The 19,887-nt window shown below is 46.5% G+C and overlaps 1 protein-coding gene across 7 annotated transcripts in view; it reads right to left on the minus strand.

The window, feature by feature from the left end:
• DNMT3A (DNA methyltransferase 3 alpha) overlaps positions 1–19,887 on the minus strand; it is a 160,789-nt gene that overhangs the window by 40,345 nt on the left and 100,557 nt on the right. For 5 of the 7 annotated variants that reach the window (XR_006101619.1, XM_042447177.1, XM_042447175.1 and 2 more), the window contains one exon: positions 16,678–16,710. The exons of the other annotated variants lie outside the window; for them this stretch is intronic. Coding sequence is in view for 4 of the 5 variants with exons in the window: in XM_042447177.1 (XP_042303111.1) it covers positions 16,678–16,710 (33 nt within the window). In the remaining variant the exon portion in view is untranslated. The remainder of the gene's footprint in view (positions 1–16,677; positions 16,711–19,887) is intronic. 7 annotated transcript variants of the gene reach the window in all.

Below are 19,887 nucleotides of genomic sequence, written 5' to 3' on the forward strand. Positions count from 1 at the left end.
TTTTTTTGGATGCCGCAGGAAAAGGGGAGGGGGTCCTGATGATGCCGCGACGCCTCTGAATAAGACAATCCCCCCCCCCCAAAACACACACAGATACACATGAAGAAGCCCCCATCACAGGTACCAGCCTTGCAATGGACCCCCCCTTTACTGGGGCAGCCCCTTCCCACAAAAGAGTGACCTCGTTTTGGGGGTGCATTCCCTTGCAAGAGGTCTGTGTCCCTTTCGGGAGCCCTCCTCTTTCAGGCCATTCCTTCCATTCAAGAAGCCGCCAGACTAGCCTCCTTTGCTGCCTCCCTGGGGCAAGTCACACTCTCTCAGCCTCTCTCAGGGGAAGAAGAAGGCCATGGCCAAAAGCCTCCTCTGAACAAATCTTGCCAAGAAAACCCCATGACAGCTTCTTTGCCTTAGAGGCACCCTAAGTTGGAACAGGGGCCATGGCAGCTCTAGGGCTGATGGGAGCTGCAGTCCAGCAACATCTGGAGGGCTTCCTCTCTCCATTTTCAGGACAGTGGACCAGAATCAAACGCAAAACAAAGGTCTCTCTTTCTAGATGGACCTCTAGGACCTCAATGGCCACCCTTCAGGCCAGTTTCACAAGCCCTCCCTTAACATACATAACATAGCATACATACTTTATTGCTTTTGGCCAATGGCCATGGCAAAACCAAAGTAATAATACAATACACATAACATTTCCGTAAAAACAATATACAACAAATTGTATCGGATAGCAAAAAATTAACATTAACAATTGTGGACAGCTTAGATAACATGTTGGACCCTTTTAGATCAAGTTATATCCCCATTACAGGGAACAGCAATCTCTGCTATGTATTTCTTCCTCGTCTCTTTAGCAGCAAGAGCAAACCACGGGACTTAGGCTCCAGGTCACATATCCATCCCTCTCCAGAAGGAGGCAAAGTACTTTTCTTGAGAGTTCAGAAAGATCTTATTATTGATTAAGGGTAAAATAAAACACTCCTAGGATCTTTATACAAAGGACAACAGGTTCAATAATAATAATAATAATAATACGTTTTATTTATAAACCGCTATTCCAAATAGATCATAGCGGTGTACAAGAAAATGATAAAACAGTACAAGAAAAAATCAACAATAGATATATAAAACATTACAATTATGGATAAAATACACATTAAGATGCACTGTGTCTTCAGTCCAGCCTCTGATGACGCTGAGCCTGCCTGTTCTCTCCCTCAACGGCCGAAAGATGACAGTTATGGAGGGAGGGCACTCTGTCTTCAGGCTAGCCAAATCCTCTGAATAGGGGCAGCCAACAATACATCTCCCTTGACTTTTTGGAACCTTTCAGAACCCCCTTGCATTTCTTAACTGTAGTGCTAACTGTGTTGTGCAGTAAGTTATTAGCTTATTTAAATCACTCTCATTGTTTTCAACTTGTTCTGTATCTATTAACTCTACTTCTAAAGGTTAAATGCCAGCCTTGCAGCCACAAGGTTGTGAGTTCGATTCCAGGGTTCCAAGGTTGACTCAGCCTTGCATCCTTTCGTAGGTCTGTAAAATGAGGGCCCAGCTTGCTGGGGGCAATTGGCTTACACATTGGAAACCCTTTAGAGCAGTGGTTCTCAACCTTTGGGCCTCCAGATGTTTTGGACTTCAGTTCCCAGCAGTCCCAGTCAGTATGCTTATTGTTCAAGAATTCTGGGAGCTGAAGTCTCCAAAATCTAGAAGACCAAAGGTTGAGAACCATTGCCTTCGAGAGTACTCAGTTTAGTATGAAGCAATATAGACATGTTCAGAAATGTAAATACTATTGCTCTTGCTATCTGAGTGGCCCTGATGAGATCTTTGGATACAGGCAGAAGTATTTTAATAAAACAGTTGACTGTCCCTATCTATCATCTATCTATCCATCCATCCATCTATATGTCCGTCCATTCTCACATCATCAGGCCCAAATGGGGAAATGGTGGAGAATACATAAAGCAAACAAGAAACCTAGAAGAATCCAAAGATATAGCCATGTTAGGTTCCTTGGGGTCTCTTCCATCTCTACGATTCTATGATTCCATGATTCTAGTCTGTAGAACCAGTACATAGAAAGAAATGGGCAGCATGAGCTTTCCTAGACTTCAGTCTACTTCCTTAGATGCATTTGGTGAAGTGGAAAGCCAGGCACAGACATATATGTATGCCATTGGTATGGAATCTAGTGTGAACAGAAAAGAGCTACATGCTGTGCCCAAGGTGTGGGGCTCAAGCCGAGGGGGTCTTCCTTATGCCAAGACCACTTCTTGCTATCAACTTTGGTTGATACGCCAACTGCGACCCTACCTAGACCGAAGGGACCTTGAAACGGTGGTACACTCTCTGGTAACCTCTCGCTTAGATTTCTGTAACGCGCTTTACATGGGGCTACCCTTGTACCAAGTTCGGAAGCTTCAGTTAGTGCAAAATATGGCAGCCAGATTGGTCACCGGTTCATCAGGGTTTGACCATATTACACCTATCTTAAAAGACCTTCACTGGCTCCCTATCTGCTTCCGGGCACAGGACAAGGTGTTGGTTATGACCTATAAAGCCCTACATGGCTTGGGCCCGAGTTACTTGAGGGACCGCATCTCCCCATACAATCCGCCCCACACTCTCAGAAGATCAGGTAAGAACCTATTGGAGATAGCAACCTCTAAGTATGTTGCTACTTCGCCAAGAGCATTCTCATCAACAGCTCCGAGACTTTGGACTAGTCTTCCTGAGGAGATCCGCTCAGCGACCTCGCTAGAGACATTGAGAAAAGCGGTTGAACCCGAGCTTTTTAGCCAAGCATCCCCCACCTGATATGAAGACCCCCCTGATATGAAGGAGATGCCCCTGTCTGTGTATGATCCCTGCCTTGCTTGTTGATGCTATTGTTAGGGTCTGATCTTGGATGTTTTATTGTTTTTAGCTGCTTTTAATTGAATTTTTATGTAAACACTTTGTGCTTTTATTTAGTCTGTAACCCCGCTTCGATCCACCGGCAGAGGTGGGGAAACATTAATAATAATAATAATAATAATAATAATAATAATCCTCATGCCCATCCTGTGCCCCCAACCCCCAGCAGCCAGGCAAGCCCTTGCACCAATAGTGAGCTCATTTGCACAAGGCAGGGTTCCTGCCAGAAACAGGCAGGAGAGGGCATGCCAGAGTCGCTTATGTCAGTTTGTCAAGTAGACAGCTCCCTAACCCTGAGGCACGCGCACATACACACACATTCTGCCCCCGTCCCCCCCCAACACACACCCTTCAGGGGAAGCATGCAAGCAGAGTGGCTTGGGGGGAATTTAGTTACAACTTGCCTGGCTCATTCCATTGGAAGAGGGCAATCCCTGACGCCAGGCCCTGGAGCGACACATGGCTGTGCCAAACCAGACCCTGCGCATGCACACAGCCATGTGTGTGTGTGTGTGTGTAGGGGGGATACATTTATCCCAAGAGGCTTGCCATGACCTTCCTCTCAGGGTGAGAGAGAGTGATTTGCCTGATCCAGGGATCACTTGCTGGGGAAGTCCTGGAGAACAGCAGCCAGAGAGGGGGAAGCACAGAATCAGAGTTGGAAGAGACCCCAAGGACCATCCAATCCAACCCCCTGCCATGCAGCAATTCACAATCAAAGCACCCTCAATAGAGGTGATATGATAGCCCTGTTTAAGTATCTGTGGGGGTGTCATATTGAGGAGGAAGCAAGTTTGTTTTCTCCTGCTTTAGAGATGGAACAATAGACGGAAGCTACAAGAACAGAGATTCCACCTCAACATTAGGAGGAACTTCCTGACAATAATGTTTGATAATGGAAGACTCTCCCTTGGAGATGTTGGTGGAGTCTCCTTCTTTGGAGGTCTTTAAACAGGATGGATGACCATCTGTCTCAGGGAGACCTTTGATTGTGAGTTTCTGCATGGCCAAAGGGAGCTGGACTGGATGGACCTTGCAAAAACTCAAAACTCAACCCTTTAACAGAGCACAGACTTTGTTGCCAGCCAAGCATCTGCCCTTCTGCCCAGACTAAGATGTACCCAATAAATCAAGAGACTAGGACCCGGAGCAATAGATACAATATACAGGAAAAGAGATTCTACCTCAACATTAGGAGGAACTTCCTGACAGTGAGGGCTGTTCGACAGTGGAGCACACTCCCTCGAAGTGTAGTGGAGTCTCCTTCCTTAGAGGTCTTCAAACAGAGGCTGGATGGCCATCTGTCAGGGATGCATTGATGTAGATTTCCTGCATGGCAGAATGGGGTTGGATTGGATGGCCCTTGCGGTTTCTTCCAACGCTATGATTCTATGAATCATACCTCCCTCCTCTCTCTCAGGGCCTTAACAGAGGGAGTCTGTTACACCTCACAGAAGGTGTTGGCTCCCTCAACTTCAGAGAGGAAGAGAATTTTGGCATTATCATAGAATCAGAATTGGAAGAGAACCCAAGAGCCAACCAGTCCAACCCCCTTCTGCCATGCAGGAGCTCTCAGTCAAAGCATCCCCATCCAGCCTCTGCTTAAAGACCTCCAAAGAAGGAGACTCCACCACTCCCCAAGGAAGGAGTGTGTTCCACTGTCAAGCAGCTCTTACTGTCAGGACATTCCTCCTAATGTTGAGCTGGAATCTCTTTTCATGTAGGTTCAATCCACTGTTCCACTGTTAAGCATCTTCCACTATCAGACAGCTCTTACTGTCAGGAAGTTCCTCCTGAGATTTAGGTAGAATCTCTTTTTCTGGTGTTTGAATCCATTGCTCCGTATCCTATTCTCTCGAGCAGCAGAGAACAAGCTTGCTCCTTCCTCAATATGACCTCCTTTCAAATATTTACACAGGGCTATCATATCACCTCTTAACCTTCTCTTCTCCAGGCTAAACATCCCCAGCAGTTCCCTAAGTCGTTCCTCATAGGGCTTCATGGTTTCCAGACTCTTCACCATTTTCATTGCCCTCCTCTGGACACACTCCAGCTTCTCAGCATCCTTTTTGAATTTAATTGTGGTGCCCAGAACTGTCCCACTGCTGGATTTGAGATCTTGGGGATTCATATCTCAGAATATAAAGAGTAAGGAAAAGATTTGTACAACAAACTACTCATGTTAATACTGTGGAAGCTCTTGTTGCTTGGCTGTACTTGGATGTCTGGTTATGAACTATTTATACAAACAAACGTTTAAATAAAATTCAAGGAGAAACAAGAAATTACCAGCCAACCACCACATAATTTTTATTTGCAATTTGGGATTTTTCTTTTTGTCTTGTCTCACAAAAACTGTGAAAAGAGGGATGGCGGGGTTGCACAAAAAAGCCCACAACCCTTAGGGTAAAAAGTAGTGCATTTCATGGGGAAAATCCCAAAACACAAAAAACGAAGTTGAAACTGTCTCTTGCCCAACGGAGAGAACGTGAAAGTAATCCTGGCAGAAACTTTAGTAAGTGAAGATTTGCATTCCTATTTGCTTCCTGAGCCCTCAGGTTATCTAGTCCTCTCCTCCTGCCCCTCCTTGATCAAACCACGTTAAACCAGACCATCAAATGGGCCACAAGCAAACAACATGCTCAAGAGGCAGAACCTTAAAAAAGAAAAGCTCCAGATGACTCATGCAAGTGAGTCAAGCCACATGCGCTAGAAAGTGACGCAATAAACCGCAAACCACCACACTTCCTCAGACCAGCAGTGGTTCCTTTCCCCATCCAAGATATGTAAAGGAGGGGAATCAATTGCTCAGTCCATGAGCAGAATCAGTCTTCTCCCCCTCAACACCACCCCAGGCCCCCATCTTTACAACAATCCCCACACATTCCCTGCCCTTAAAGGCAGAAGGGGCACCTGGGGCACCACACAAACCTTTCCCAAACTTCCACAGGTAACATGTGTGTGTCCCACAGAGCCAGGTAACAGCCAAACCCTGTGCAAATGTCACCACCTTCGCCCCAAGTCCTGCTCCAGAAAGACCGAGTCAGAACCTTCTTCTGAGTAGGCCCAGTCATTCATCCAGTTTCTCTTTTTCAGTCCATTAATGCTCCCAATCCAACTTTTTGTTGTCTGCTTTCAGTGCCAGATGAGAACCAGTACAAGCTCACACTCCAGCCTCCCTGAGCCTGGTCAGTTCAAACAGCATCATGTCCAAATGCTCCTCCAGCTACTCCTTCCTTGCACACTGAAGACTGGGCATGCTAGCTTAAGTTTTTTGCAGGGGAGGTACCATTAAAATATGTGCGCCTCCACCCACTACTTGGAGCAAACCAAGATAATCCACCACTGAGTAAGAGTTCTGCAGGAACAGCTTGGTATTCCATCGCAGGTTCGTCCTCTCAGTGGTCAGTATGGAATCTACCGGCTCTTTTTAAATCCCGCAACTGCCCAGTCTGTCCCTGCTCTGCTTTAAACACCAGCTTTCCTTTTAAACTGGACAGGTGTGACACTGCATTCCCCTTCAAAGGAAAAAGGCACACTAGGAGATCAGTCCTTTTGGGTCCAGATGGTCACTCACTCCAGATGCAAGAGTGCCTCAGTTTAACCACAGAAGGCCCTGGGTTCACACCTTTCTGAAATCACCACTTAAGCTTTTAACAAATAAATCAGGGTTTCGATTAATGACGAAGGGGAGAAGAGTCTACTTGACAAGAATCCACTTGATCCATGTATTTCCTTGGTCCACACTTTTCAGCCGTGGGAATCACTGCAAATCCCAGCAACCGTAGCCAGCAGCATCGCCAGCGGTGAAGTGGAATGCTGGGAGATGCAGTCCAATGAGGACGACATGATTCCCGCCCCTGGGCTCAAAGGCACAGAAGATGTGAGGGACTTCCTTCTACCTTACAGTACCCTCCATCACCCACACCATGTCTTAATATTTCTTAAAGTATTGGGAATAGTTTATTTCTACTTTAATGTTGACCTCTGTATACGTCTGAGCTATATTATAGTTGTTTTAAATGGTAAACCACCCTGAGACCCAGAGAGCAGCCACTGCCAGTCAGAGAAGAGGAAGCTGGCACTGCCAGCCAATTCAGGTGTAAGGCAACCTCCTGGACCCCCCTTGGTCCCTGACTTGCCTGTTGGTCTGCCTTGGCACCTGGGCAGAGGCTGGCGTTGCAAGGCTCGGACCTCCCTCGCCCCACCAGGTGCCTTCCTCAGCCAGGTGTGTCCCTGTTTGCCTCAGTCTGGCGCATCTTCTGGCTTGGCGCTTCCTCAGCTCCCGCCTGCCCGCCGTGCCAGTGGCCAAAGGCTGACAGGCAGAGCTATAAATAGCCTGCCAGGCCCAGCGAGAGGGGACCTGTTGCTAAGGATACACAGCAGAGAGGAAGGAGAGCAAGGGGAAGGAAGGGAGGAAGAGGGGATCAGAGGCAGAGGAGAGGAAGAAAAGGAAGGGGGCACAAGGGCTGGGACAAGGGTCTCGTGCAGTCTGGCTGGCCAGGCCTTGGGAGGCTGAAGGGCACTCCCGTTCTGGTTTCTGCATGCATACGTGCTGGAACACACATGAAAAACAGGGACTCTGCAAAGAGACTCCACCAATCCGTTGCAGACCTGGAGAAGTGGAAGCCGGTTCCTCTCCCTCCCTCATCCTATCCCCAGGAAAGAAACCCACCAGGAATCTCCCTGGGAGGGGAATGCCCTTCAATGCCCCCTCTCATCCTATCAGCCCATTTTGACCCCATCTCTCTGACTTTGCTGGTGGCCCCTCCTTCTGCCCTGCCATGCCATGCCAGGCTGCCTTTTCCAGCACCAGAAGCATCACCAGCTTCCCGGCAGACGCAACTCACTGCAGCAAAGGAGAGAGGTGGGCATGGAGAAGGGTTCGTCTCTTTGCGCATCTTGGGGGTCGAACCTGGGAGTGGGAGAGAAGGGCAAAATACACACGCAACGTTCTTGAAGAGCAGTTTGGTCTTTGCCTTCCTCTGAGGCTGAGAGAGTGGGACATGCCCACGGTCACCCAGCGGGTTAAGCATGGTCAAGCAGGGATTCGAACCCTGGTCAACAGAGTCATAGTCCAACGCTCAAACCACTATTCCACACAATCTCTCAAGTATGGATACACATACACATAAAGCCACCTTTATGCACAAACATCCCCTCCCCTCCAAATGCACTTCTCCTCAAAACGTGTCTTTGCTTGGGACGTGTCTCTGCTCTAGCTGGTAAAGGGGAATTTTTCAACCCTTGATCTTATAATCCTGGTATTTGTAATTTGTTGTAACACCAGAACCCCCTGGCAGAGAAACTACAAATCCCAAAACTCCATAGCACTGGGCCATACCAGTCAAAGCCGTGTCAAACTGCACTAATTCTGCAGTACAGATGCAGCTTGAGTAAACTGTTTTATTTCCCAACAGGGCTCCACCTCATTCAGTCCTTAGGATCGCTTCTTGACTTTTGCAATTTACTGCCTCCACTGTGCCCTGGCCTCTCAAAGGTAGGAGCCACAAGTGAAGAGCTGTCCCTGGGCACCTTAGCCAGCGGGACAGGCATTCACACTCCTTGCTTGCACTGTTTATGCGCTAGTGACACCACGAGAGCCCCCTCTTAGTAAGCATTCCCACTTGCACTGGGCGAGGGATGTGTTCCAGTTGCCAAAACCAGCATCAGCTACAGAGGATGCAGAAGAGCAACTGCAGGCAAAATTGTTGTGGTTGTTAACTACTCTTGATTCCACCTCGACTCACGGCGACCCTATGGATGAGACACATCCGAGACCCCCCTCTGTCCTCCCCTGCTCTGCTTAACTCCTGCAACCCCATAAAACCCTAGTGACCTCCTTCATAGAGTCCTCCATCCATCTGACCTGTGGCCTTCCTCCTTCCCTCCACCTTTCCCAGCATTATGGTCTTTGCCAAGGAGTCCTTCCTTCTCATGATGATGTGTCTGAAGTAAGACAGCCTCAGTTTGGTCATCTTGGCTTCAGTCTAAGGTCCAACGCCAGTGTGGCAAATGCCTCCCATTTCTTATTGCAGCAATCCAACCTATTCCTCCCCAGGAATTTGCAGAAACTCTTGCCAGGTTAAAATGATTAATAGGAAGCTTGCCTGCCAACCACTAAAAAAAGATCTATGTTTGTGTGTTTTTAAAATCAATTATCAGGCTTTTAACAGATCAATCTGTCCATCCTACTCAAACACATTTAGCAATGACAAAACCTCAGCAAAAGGGCTTCCTCCGGAGGGTGAGTTGGGAAAGGGACCATTTTGAACCATATTTTCAAGTACAGAATGCTCACTGTTACAATAACACACCAGAGTCAAAACGTAGGCCCCAGTCTTAGTCCATTGTTATGGGACAGCATGGTCTCTGACAACCTCAATGACCTCAAGAGGTATTAGTAGAGTAATAGTAGCAGCCAGCATGGGGTAGTGGTTTGAGTGTTGGACTATGACTCTCAAAACCAGGGTTTGAAACGCAGCTCGGCAATGGAAATCCTTGGGCAAGTCACACTGTTTCAGCCTCAGAGGATGGCAATGGCAAACTGCCTTTGAAGAAACTTGCCAGGAAAAACCTGTGACAGGTTCACTATGGGGTTGTCCTAAGTCAGAAATGACTTGAAGGCACACAACAACAACAACAGTAGTAGTTGTTGTAGTTTCTGTTGTTATTATTAATATTTGTATCTCACTCCCCCCCACCATTGGGACTCAAAGCAGCTCACTATTTTAAAGAATACAATTAAAAATTATTCAAGTTCAAGTGAAAAGAATAAAATGCAATTACAAAACTATGAAAAGCTATTAAAATAGTACCGTTTAAAATAATACAGCACCTCCCAGTTCATTCTTTGAAAACTTCGTTTTAAAAGCCTGTCAGAACAAATAGGTCTCTGACTTCCAACGGAAGGAAAACAAGGAGAGGCCCATTCTGGCCTCCCTGGGAACAGAATTTTGGGGTAGCCATTGAGAAGACCAACTCATGTGTCCCCACCAACCGTGCTTAGAAACACAGAACCCTAGAGTCGGAAGAGACCCCAAGGGCCATCCAGTCCAACCCCCTTCTACCATGCAGGAACTCTCAATCAAAGCATCCCCAACATATGGCCATCCAGCCTCTGTTTAAAGACCTCTAAGGAAGGAGATTCACCACTTTGTGAGGAAGTGTGTTCCACTGTGGAACAGCCATTACTGCCAGTAAGCTTCTCCTAATGTTGAGGTGGAGTCTCTTTTCCTGCAACTTGCATCCATTGCTCTGGGCCCTAACCTCTGGAGCAGCAGAAAACAAGCTTCCTCCCTCCTCAATATGACATCCCTTCAAATACCTAAACAGGGCTATCATATCACTTCTCCAGGCTAAACATCCCCAGTTCCCTACGTCTCTCCTCATAAGGCATGGTTTCCAGATCCTTCTCCCTCCTTTGGACATGCTCTAGCTTTCCAACATCCTTTTTGAATTGTGGTGCCCAGAACTAGACAGAGTATTATTCCAGGTGAGGCCTGACTAAAGCAGAATAGAGTGGCACTATTACTTCCCTTGGTCTAGAGACTATACTTGTATTGATGCAGCCTAGAATTGCACTAGCCTTTTCTTGCAAGATCCATCTTTAAATAGCTGAAGGGATGTCACTTGGAAGAGGGATCAAGCTTATTTTTCTCTGCTTTAGGACCTAAACTGATGGATTCAAATTAGGTGTAAGGAGATTCAAAGGCAAGGTGGAAGAGACCACCTTGGAAAGGTTAGACAGCCGTCACTCCTGGATGTTTTAGATGCGGGTGTCTTGCGCTGGCATCTGGGTGCTGGAATCAATGTCTTCCCAGCATCACAGACCTGTAAGTCTTGAAACCCCAAACCCTATGAGGAAACATGTAGGGGGGCTAGGCATGTTTAGTTTGCATAAGAAGAGACAGAGAGGTGACATGAGTCACCATTCATTACCTGAGCTTGTTTTCTGCTGCTCCAGAGACTACAATATGAACCAATAGATTCAAATTATAAGAAGAGAGATTTTACCCAAATATTAGGAAGAACCTTCTGACTGGTAGAGCTGATGGATCAGCAGAGCAGATTGCCCCAGGAAATGGTGGACTCTCTTTCATAGAAGTTTCTTTGTAGGTTTTCAGTTTTCAAACTTTGGAGGCTTTCAAGGAGAGACTGGACGGCTGCTTTGATGGGGTCTTCCTGCATGACAGAAGGTGTTGGACTCCTTCTATCTCTCAGGGTACCAGCAAAGCTGGGTTTGGGCCAAGTGACTCCTGGGTTGCCTTCCAACCCTATGATTCGACGAAAACCTGGCCCTCCACACCTGTACACCAACAACGGCCACCCATGGTCTTTGGGGGAGCTTCCAAGCCCTTACAAATTCTGCAGCCCTCCAAGTGTGGCTGAACTACAAACTGGTTTTTCTGTATGTAAAAGGGTAAGTCTTAAGAGAGAATAATGGAATAGCAAGCTAGAAACTGCACTTTATAATTTTGAAATCTGGAGCTATCTATTGTCTCAACTGAAGAAGACCTTGATGTCAAAACAGCTGTGTAACTCCAGAGGTAGCCATCTTGCTGCCTGTGCTGCCTTGCTTCCTTCCTGTCTTGAAAAATTGCCATTTATTTGAATGTTTGCTCTTATTGACTGCCATGAATTAGTTTATTGTCATATAATCATAACTGAGGACTAAAATTCCATAGAACTTGATGCACTCTTCAAGTGCTGCCATATTAGTATACAGTATTTTGCTGCTGCCATATTAGTATACAGCAGAACATTGTAAGATTTGGACTACATTGGACTTTTCATTAGCAATTTCATTGGTAGCTATATGTATGGTGATTTAATAATTCACTGTCTATTATTAGTTGTTGGTTTAAACACACATGAATGTATTTAATACAGAAGGTTTTCCAGTATCTTCATTAATTTTTCGTTACATGTACAGTGTGGGACATTTTGCTATTCTCTGATTTTTGTCCATTCCCTCCCATGCCTTTTGGAATCACTGAATCCTAGAGTTGGAAGAGACCCCAAGAAGGGCCCTGATCCAGTCCAACCCCCTTCTTCTGCCATGCAGGAACTCTCAATCAAGGCATCCCCATTGACAAATGGCCATCCAGCCTCTGCTTAAAAACCTCCAAAGGAGACTCTGCCACTCTCTGGTGGAGTGTGTTCCACCGTCAAACAGCTTTTACTCTCAGGAGGTTCTTCCTAATGTTGAGGTGGAATCTCTTTTCCTGTAGCTTGCATCCCTTGTTCTGGGTCCTAATCTCTTGAGCAGCAAAAAACAAGTTTGCTCCTTCCTCAGTGACATCCCTTCAAATATTTAAATAGCAATCTAAATTTAAATCTGGAAGTGGACTGGTAGTTAATTTCCTGCTTACCTCTTGGTTTAAAAACGGCCTTAAACAGTTCAGGAGGATGTATGGAAGATAGGGGAGTTATTCTAGAAATTCCAAACTGGAATAAAGTGGGATACCAGCTGGTTCCAGTGGGCTACCAATTCTTCCTCCTCACTTTCCAGGGCTGGGGGCAACCCCCCCCCCTTAACTCCTGTGAACAACTTGGCTGGCCTACAGTGAGAGGACTGCAAGGAGGAGAGGAAGAAGAGTCCCCCTACACAGAGGTGAGCCTAGGAGTGCTACGCACTGGTGGTCATGATTGTTTTGCATCTTCATGTCAAATAAGGCATCCCTGTCCTAGGGTTTTCATGGCCAGATCTATTATTCAGAGGGGCTTTGCCCTTGTCTTCCTCTGAGGCTGAGAGAGTGCGACTTGCTCAAGTTCACCCAGTGAGTTTCCATGGCTGAATGGGGATTTAAACCTTGGTGTCCTGGAGTCAGAACAAGCACTTCAACCACTACACCAGACTGACTCATATTTGGTTCAGACCAATGGCTCCCAAACTTTAGTTCTCCAACTCCCAGAATTCCTTACTGTTGGCCAAGGCAGCTGGGACTTCTGGGAACTGAAGTTCAAACCTGGAGGGTCAAAATTTGGGAGCTACTGGTTTTAAATCTCTCCCTGCTCCTCACCCCGTGGGTCTGCTCTCCCCATTGCCTGTGCCACTTCACTGGCCCCAGCTCCCCAGAAAAGCATCACCCGGCTGGCTCTAGCAAATAGGCGCATCTCAAGATCTGCAGGAGAGGCCCTTTCCTTAGTCCCATCAGCTCCACAACAACTATGGACTATGGCACCCCAAGACTACGGAGTCCCCTTCGCAGGGCTTTAAATGTTGCATTGTTTTTATTAAGGTGGAGTTTTAAAGTGTTTCAGTGACTGTTTTAAAATAACGTGTCATTTTACGTTTCTAAGCAAGTGCAAAAAAGGAGAGGCTCCTGCAACAGGAGCAGATTCCCAAAGGCCACAGAATCACAGGGCTGGAAGGATCTGCAAAGGCTCTCTCTCCAGCCCCATTCAGCCTTGCAGGAACAGACTCCAGAAAAATACCTGTCCAGCCTCTCTCTTTAAGGACCTCCAACTCCTTCTTTGGGAGTCTGTTCCACTGCTGAACAGCTCTCACAGATGAAAAGGTCTTCCTAATGTTCAAATGTAATCACTTTTTTTTGCACTCTGAATTATTGGTTTGTAATCTAATGGTAGAAAACATGGTAGCTTCATCTTCTCTAGGACGTCCCTTCCGATATGTCTGTCACCTGTATCTTCCACACGATGACAAAGTCCTGGTGCCAGGAACTGCCACAAGTGTTATCCCATCCAGATCCATCAGGCTCTGAACATGGACCATTTCAGTATCTTTCCTTCATTTCACAGGCTTCTTTATATCTGCTGCAGAGTGGCTGGACGCAGGGTGGGGACCATGATAGCTCAATGGTATAGAATTCTGGGATCTGTAGTTTCCTGAGGTATTTAGTCTTCTCTGTAGGAGAGTTCTGGTGCCACAATAAACTACAAACACCAGGATTCCGTAGTAAGGAGCCAGGACAGTTAAAGTGGTGTCAAACTGCATTAAAGTTGCAGTGCAGATCAGACCCTTGTCTCTCCAAGTCCAGAGTGATTATTCTGCCTGAGGGATGGAGGTGGGATTGCCAGGCAAAAGGCACCTTCCCTGCAGCCATGCCATCTCCTGAAACCTGCTTCTGCTGATGGGGCTGGAGACCCCTGCAAGCAAGCCAAGACCCACCTTTTCCTCTGCTACTTATTTAGCCAAAGTACGGGTGGCCTACTGACACCTAGGCCAATGGGACAGGTCACTCTCTGGCCAGAACTAAGCCAGCTTTTAGGTCTTACTATATTCTTAGCTGGGCTGCAGTTTTTATTTCTTGTCTTTTCCACAGATTTGCTTTAAATCATTTCTAAATTCTACAGTTTAACAACTTTTTAATGACATCTTCTTGGCATTTTTTTTACTACATGTTTTTTATAACTGGTATCTCTTTCCAGTTTTGTAAGCAGCCTTTGAGTCACCTTTCTAGGGAGAAAGCAGAAGATAAATGTCCTTTCCTTTCCTCTCCTTTTCTCGCTCTGGACGTCAACCTCCACTCTCTTTCAGCCAGACTGGCAAAGGAAGGAGGAATCCTCCAGCCAGCCTGAGCACCCTTTCAGGAATCCCAAAGTCCTGCCAGCTGGCACAGCAAATAACTGGAGTAAAGAAGGGAGTAATTTTAGTTTGCCATGTAGGCACCAGTTCAAATCAGGGGAGTCTAGAATCCTAGAGTTGGAAGAGACCCCAAAAAGGGCCATCCAGTCCAACCCCCTGCCATGCAGGAACTCTCAATCAAAGCATCTCCACTGATAGATGGCCATCCAGCCTCTGTTTAAAAATCTCCAAAGGAGGAGACTCCACCATCCTGAGAAAGTGTATTGCCTTGTCAAACAGCTCTTACTGTCAGGAAGTTCCTCCTAATGTTTGGGTGGAATCTCTTTTCCTGCAATTTGCATCCATTGTTCTGGATCCTAGTCTCTGGAGCAGGAGAAAAAAGCTTGTTCTATCCTCAATATGACATCCCTTCAAGTATTTAAACAGGGCTATCATATCACCTCTTAACTTTCTCTTCTCCAGAATAAACATATCCAGCTCCCTAAAGTCATTCTTCGTAAGGTATGGTTTCCAGACCCTTCACCATTATACCTCTGATATAGTCACCCTCCTTTGGACATGCTCCAGTTTCTCAATATCTTTTTGAATTGTGCCCAGAACTGAATAGGATTATATTTAGTCAGGATACAAGCTGCAATTCTACTGAAAGCTGCCCACTGGTTGCAGAACTCAGCTTTTGATAACAAAGCTGAAGGTTGCCATAAGAAAAAAAATATAGTAAGGTTGTAAGTCTTCAAGGATCTAGTCCTCAAAATCAAAGCCAATAGAGCAGCCCTGGAAGCAAGTGAGCCTAGCCTCATGACACGATGGAAGCTCTAAGCCCTGCTGTCAGAGGACCAGTCAGGAAGACAGATGGCTGGCTGGCTAGCTGGCTTGAATATTCCACCCTTCTCCCAATATTCGAATCAAATACATCCCTTTCCATTCATAGCAGAGCTGATCTGGGCTTATAGAAAGCCAGTGGATCCACTGCCACTGGAGAATCCCTTGTCAGTTTTACCACTGCTCCTCCTGTAGCCGTTCCAGGTTGTACAGGAAGTATCCAGGTTCTGGAGCCTATTATTCCCAACAGAGAATCTGCACCAGGAGAGTCCCAAACCAACCCAAAGCAGGGCCCCTAAAACCCAGAGCTCATCCACCGGCTGCCCCTATTTGTGCTACACTGCGGCAGAATTTGCATTCCTTTTCTTTTTTCAGAATCATGGGATCTTAGAACTGGTAATAGGCGACTCAAGGACCACCTAATCCAAGCCCTGCCATGCAGGAATTCCCAAGCTAATACACTCCTGAGAGATAGACATCCAACCTCTGCTTAAAGCGACTATTGCCAGGGAGGAAATTTTATCCAGAAAGTCTGTTTAAAAATTCATTAAGTAATAAATGCCCTCGCTACCTAATCTCTGTTTCCTGAGGAACAAATTGGATTGCTGCAGTAAGAAAGACTGTGCTGAATTTGTCCCACTGGCTGTGTGCCCCAAGCCTGCCCCACCACATCCTCCCCAGTTTGCTTTCCCTGGCAGATACAGTGCATCTACTCCACTCGCTCTGGGTTATCACAGGTGCCAACACCATTGAGGCTGGACATTTGTACTGCTTGAAATACAGTCTTAAAGAGAATAGATGTGGTGTGTTTGGATGTCTTTGGGGAGAAGGAGAGAGGGGAAGAGAGAAGGAGAGAGAGAGAGAAAAAGACCAAAAGAGAGAGGGGGAAGAAAGAGAAGAAGAGGAAGGGAGAAAGAGGGAGTGAGAGAAAAAGCAAGAGGAGGAAGAGGAGAAAGATGAAGAAAGGGAGTGACGAAGAGAAAGGCTCATCTAGAGAAAGGGTCATGCACCCCCAGTTAATGAACAGGGGTCAACAAGGTCCCCCCAAAACTGCCAGCCCCAAAACGGTTTTGAAAATAATCACATCATACAGAAGCAAAGCACATGTATGGTTGCACTTGGATGCCTGGAGGTGTGCTTGAGCGAGTACGACTCTGATGGCAGCAGGAAACACGCATGGGGAAGGAAGGGAGGAAGGACCACATGAATGTGTGTCTGCATGTGTTGTTGCAGCATCCACACGCCCCAGCACACAAGCCCAGCATGAAGGCCACATGAGAAACAAGCCGCCGCCACCACCTCCACTTCTTCTCCTCCTCCTCCACCATCACCACCCTCCTCCTCCTCCTCATCCCCCAAAACCCCAAAGGTGGGCCACGAACCTTGTCAAGCTGAGCTGCCGCTGGGTTATCAGTCTGTGGGAGAAAGGTAAAGGAGAGGAGGGAGTTAGAACACACAGAGCCAGAGCACCCGGCACCTCAGACGCCCTCCGCCACCTGCCCCAGGCGTGGCCAGGGAAATCTGCACGGAAGGGGGACTCCGAAGGAAAATCGGGTGGGTCAGCAGGGGGGTGGTTGGCACACATGCATGTGAGCAACTTCCAGCAGCCATTCTCTCCTTGGGGGCTTGCTCCCCAGGCCGGGAGTGGGCTTTTAGCACTACTCCATCTCGGCTCTTCCGTCATGAGCTACCACCAGAGTTGTCGCTGGCCAGTGGTGTAGTGAAGCCAGGGCATGCATGGTTATGATGAATAGGGACTGCGCATCGTCTGCCACGCACCCTGCTTCAGAACTCCCTGGCTCCCTCCCTCTGAACTGGACTGCAATTTCCACAGTAGCCAAGGAGGAAATAGATCTTCCCAACAATAATCCATCATTACCCTCTATCTCCGTTGTGATCTGAAGTATTTGGGGGTGGTTTGGGATTTGAGTGAGCAGGGGCCATTAGCCATACAAAAGGCCTGTACCTGGCAGGGGATGAAAACTCCTAGAAATACAGGTCAACACAGCTGCCTGCCTTTTTTGGAGTCTCCTTAGAGGCGTTCTGTCAAGAAGGAGCCCTGGGCTTCAAAATTTTCCACTACACCACCGCAACTGCCTTTGCACACCATCTGTTGTGCTATGCTTTAACCCAGTGTGGCTGCGTTTCATTCAGGCTCCTCAGTCAGACAGAGCTGCTCTGGGCAGCAAGTGTTTTTTTGAAGCTCACATTCAACACAGTCACAATGATGGGTGCCACTGCATACCCCATTTGTAGGGATTTTAAAACTAATCTCTGCGTTATTGATAAAATGTTTTATCAGTCAGACTCTCTTCAAAATGAGAGACAAAACATTATTAAAACCATAGCTTTTTTGTGGGTTTTTGGGGCTCTGTGGCCATGTTCTAGAAGGGTTTATTCCTGTTGTTTCACCAGCTTCTGTGGCTGGCATCTGCAGAGAAACATTAGGAATAAACTCTTCAAGAACACGGTCACATAGCCCCCCAAAACCCACAAAAAGTATAGATGCCAGCCATGAAAGCCTTTGACTTCACTATTAAAACCCTCCATATCCACCTGACAGCCACAAAATGGTGGTGACTGAAACATTTGTTTAAAAGACTAGCAATATCCTGCTATTGTGTTACAACACTATAACTCCAAAAAACAAAAATTAGTATTACAACACAGCTAGGTCAGAGTAACTTCCATCCCCGCCCCAGGAAAAAAGGAATGCTTTTATTTATTTATCATGTTTATACCCCGCTCTTCATCCACAAAGGTTCTCAGAACAGCTTACAGGTTGGATAGTTCCCTGCCCTCAGGCTGACAGTTGTAAAAGACAGGAACCACCATTATGCTGCAATGTTAATTTCTGCGTTGTGGGATTTTAATGGGATTTAAGATATATGTGAAAACAATGGTACAAAAATGCTCAGTTTGAAGAATTTTTAAAAAACCTTCTTGCCAAAGCCAGTTTCACTGTTATCAGCAAAGTGGAGTCCAATAAGCACATGACATCCCTCGGTAGTGTTATAACACTCCAGAATCCAGCCAGAAAACGTTTTAGTGACAATAAACGGGTCAAGGAAACAAAAAACCAGAGGTCACAGAATGGTACCCTTCCCAAGCTAAATTGTTGTAAGTTCCTATTTCTGATGCCACATGAAAATTCTACCTTTACTAAAAGGAAAAAAAAAATAGCACTAAAGGCTTTGGAGTTTATGCCATTTTTAAAAACAAAAAGGAAAGTTTGACCTTCATGAGAGGCTGCTTCTACACTGCAGAATTAATGCAATTTGACCCTGCTTTAGCCATCATAGCTGTGTCCTACTGAATCCTGAGATTTGTAATTTGTTGTGGCACCAGAGGCGACAGAGAAGGCTAAATACCTCACAAAACTACAGATCACAGAATCCCACAGCATTGAGCCATGGCAGTGAAAGCGGTGTCAAACTGCATTAACACTGCGGTGCAGAAGCAGTCCGAGAGGAAAATAAGATGCAAAATATTAGGTAGCAAGGGCTGGACAACTGCATCATCTTGAGACCCACAAAGTGCCATAAAAACCCCTCAATAGCCCCCAAGGACAGCGTGTGAGAAAGCAAAGTAAGACAACATGGTCTGGGAAAGCACTGGTGCCCTATACCTGTGTATGTTCTCTTACACCTGTGGCTGTACCTTCTTCGACCTTGTACAACAGAGGCATTCAAATTCATGGTTGCATAAAGGGAGGGTGCACAAGTACAACCATTTCTCACCAGTCTCATGAATCTTCCTGTTATTTATTTACCCCACTTTTCTCCCAAATAAGACTCCAAGCGGAGTGCAGATTTACTCATGGCTTGAGTAATGACCACTCAACAACTGATTGATTGGGTCTACTACAGCAATAGTAATTACATTTCGATACCGCTTACCAGTGCACTTTAGCACTCCCTAAGTAGTTTACAATGTGTAAGCCAATTGCCCCTAACAAGCTGGGGACTCATTTTATCAACCTATGGAAGGATGCCAGGCTGAGTGGACCCTACTGTCTGGGATCAAACTCACAACCTTGTGGCTGCAGGACCGGCATTTAACCACGGCACTACCAGGGCTCCTTCACCTACTCTACTCTGGTTTGAACGAACCAAACTATGCCGAAATCCTATTGTAAGTTCCAACTTGGGGTGCATCCACACTGCAGAAATGTTGACAGCACTTCAAGTGCTGTAGCTCTATCCAAAGGAATCTTGGCACCTGCAGTTTTACAAGGCCTTTTATCCTTCTCTGCCAAAGGGTGTTGTTGCCTCACAAAGCTACAAATCCCAGAATGCTGTAGGATGGCACCATGGGAGTTAAAGTGGTGTCAAACTGCATTGTTTCTACAGTGTAGATGCACCCTTGGCTAGGTCCACTGAATCAATGGGATTTATCTATATCTTGTCTCAACAACTGACTGAATGGGTCTACTCCACTTAGGACTAACTTGGGACTAACCAATGAGATTCAAGCCATGCAGTTGTGCACTCCTGGATGGTGGGTAACTCTTCTTCTGTGACTTCAATACACTTCTGGATGCATTAGAATTGCAAACATTTCCTGCGCATTAATCCCCATGGCACAAGGGG

Source organism: Sceloporus undulatus, chromosome 1, assembly GCF_019175285.1.
Source record: "Sceloporus undulatus isolate JIND9_A2432 ecotype Alabama chromosome 1, SceUnd_v1.1, whole genome shotgun sequence".
NCBI lineage: Eukaryota > Metazoa > Chordata > Lepidosauria > Squamata > Phrynosomatidae > Sceloporus > Sceloporus undulatus.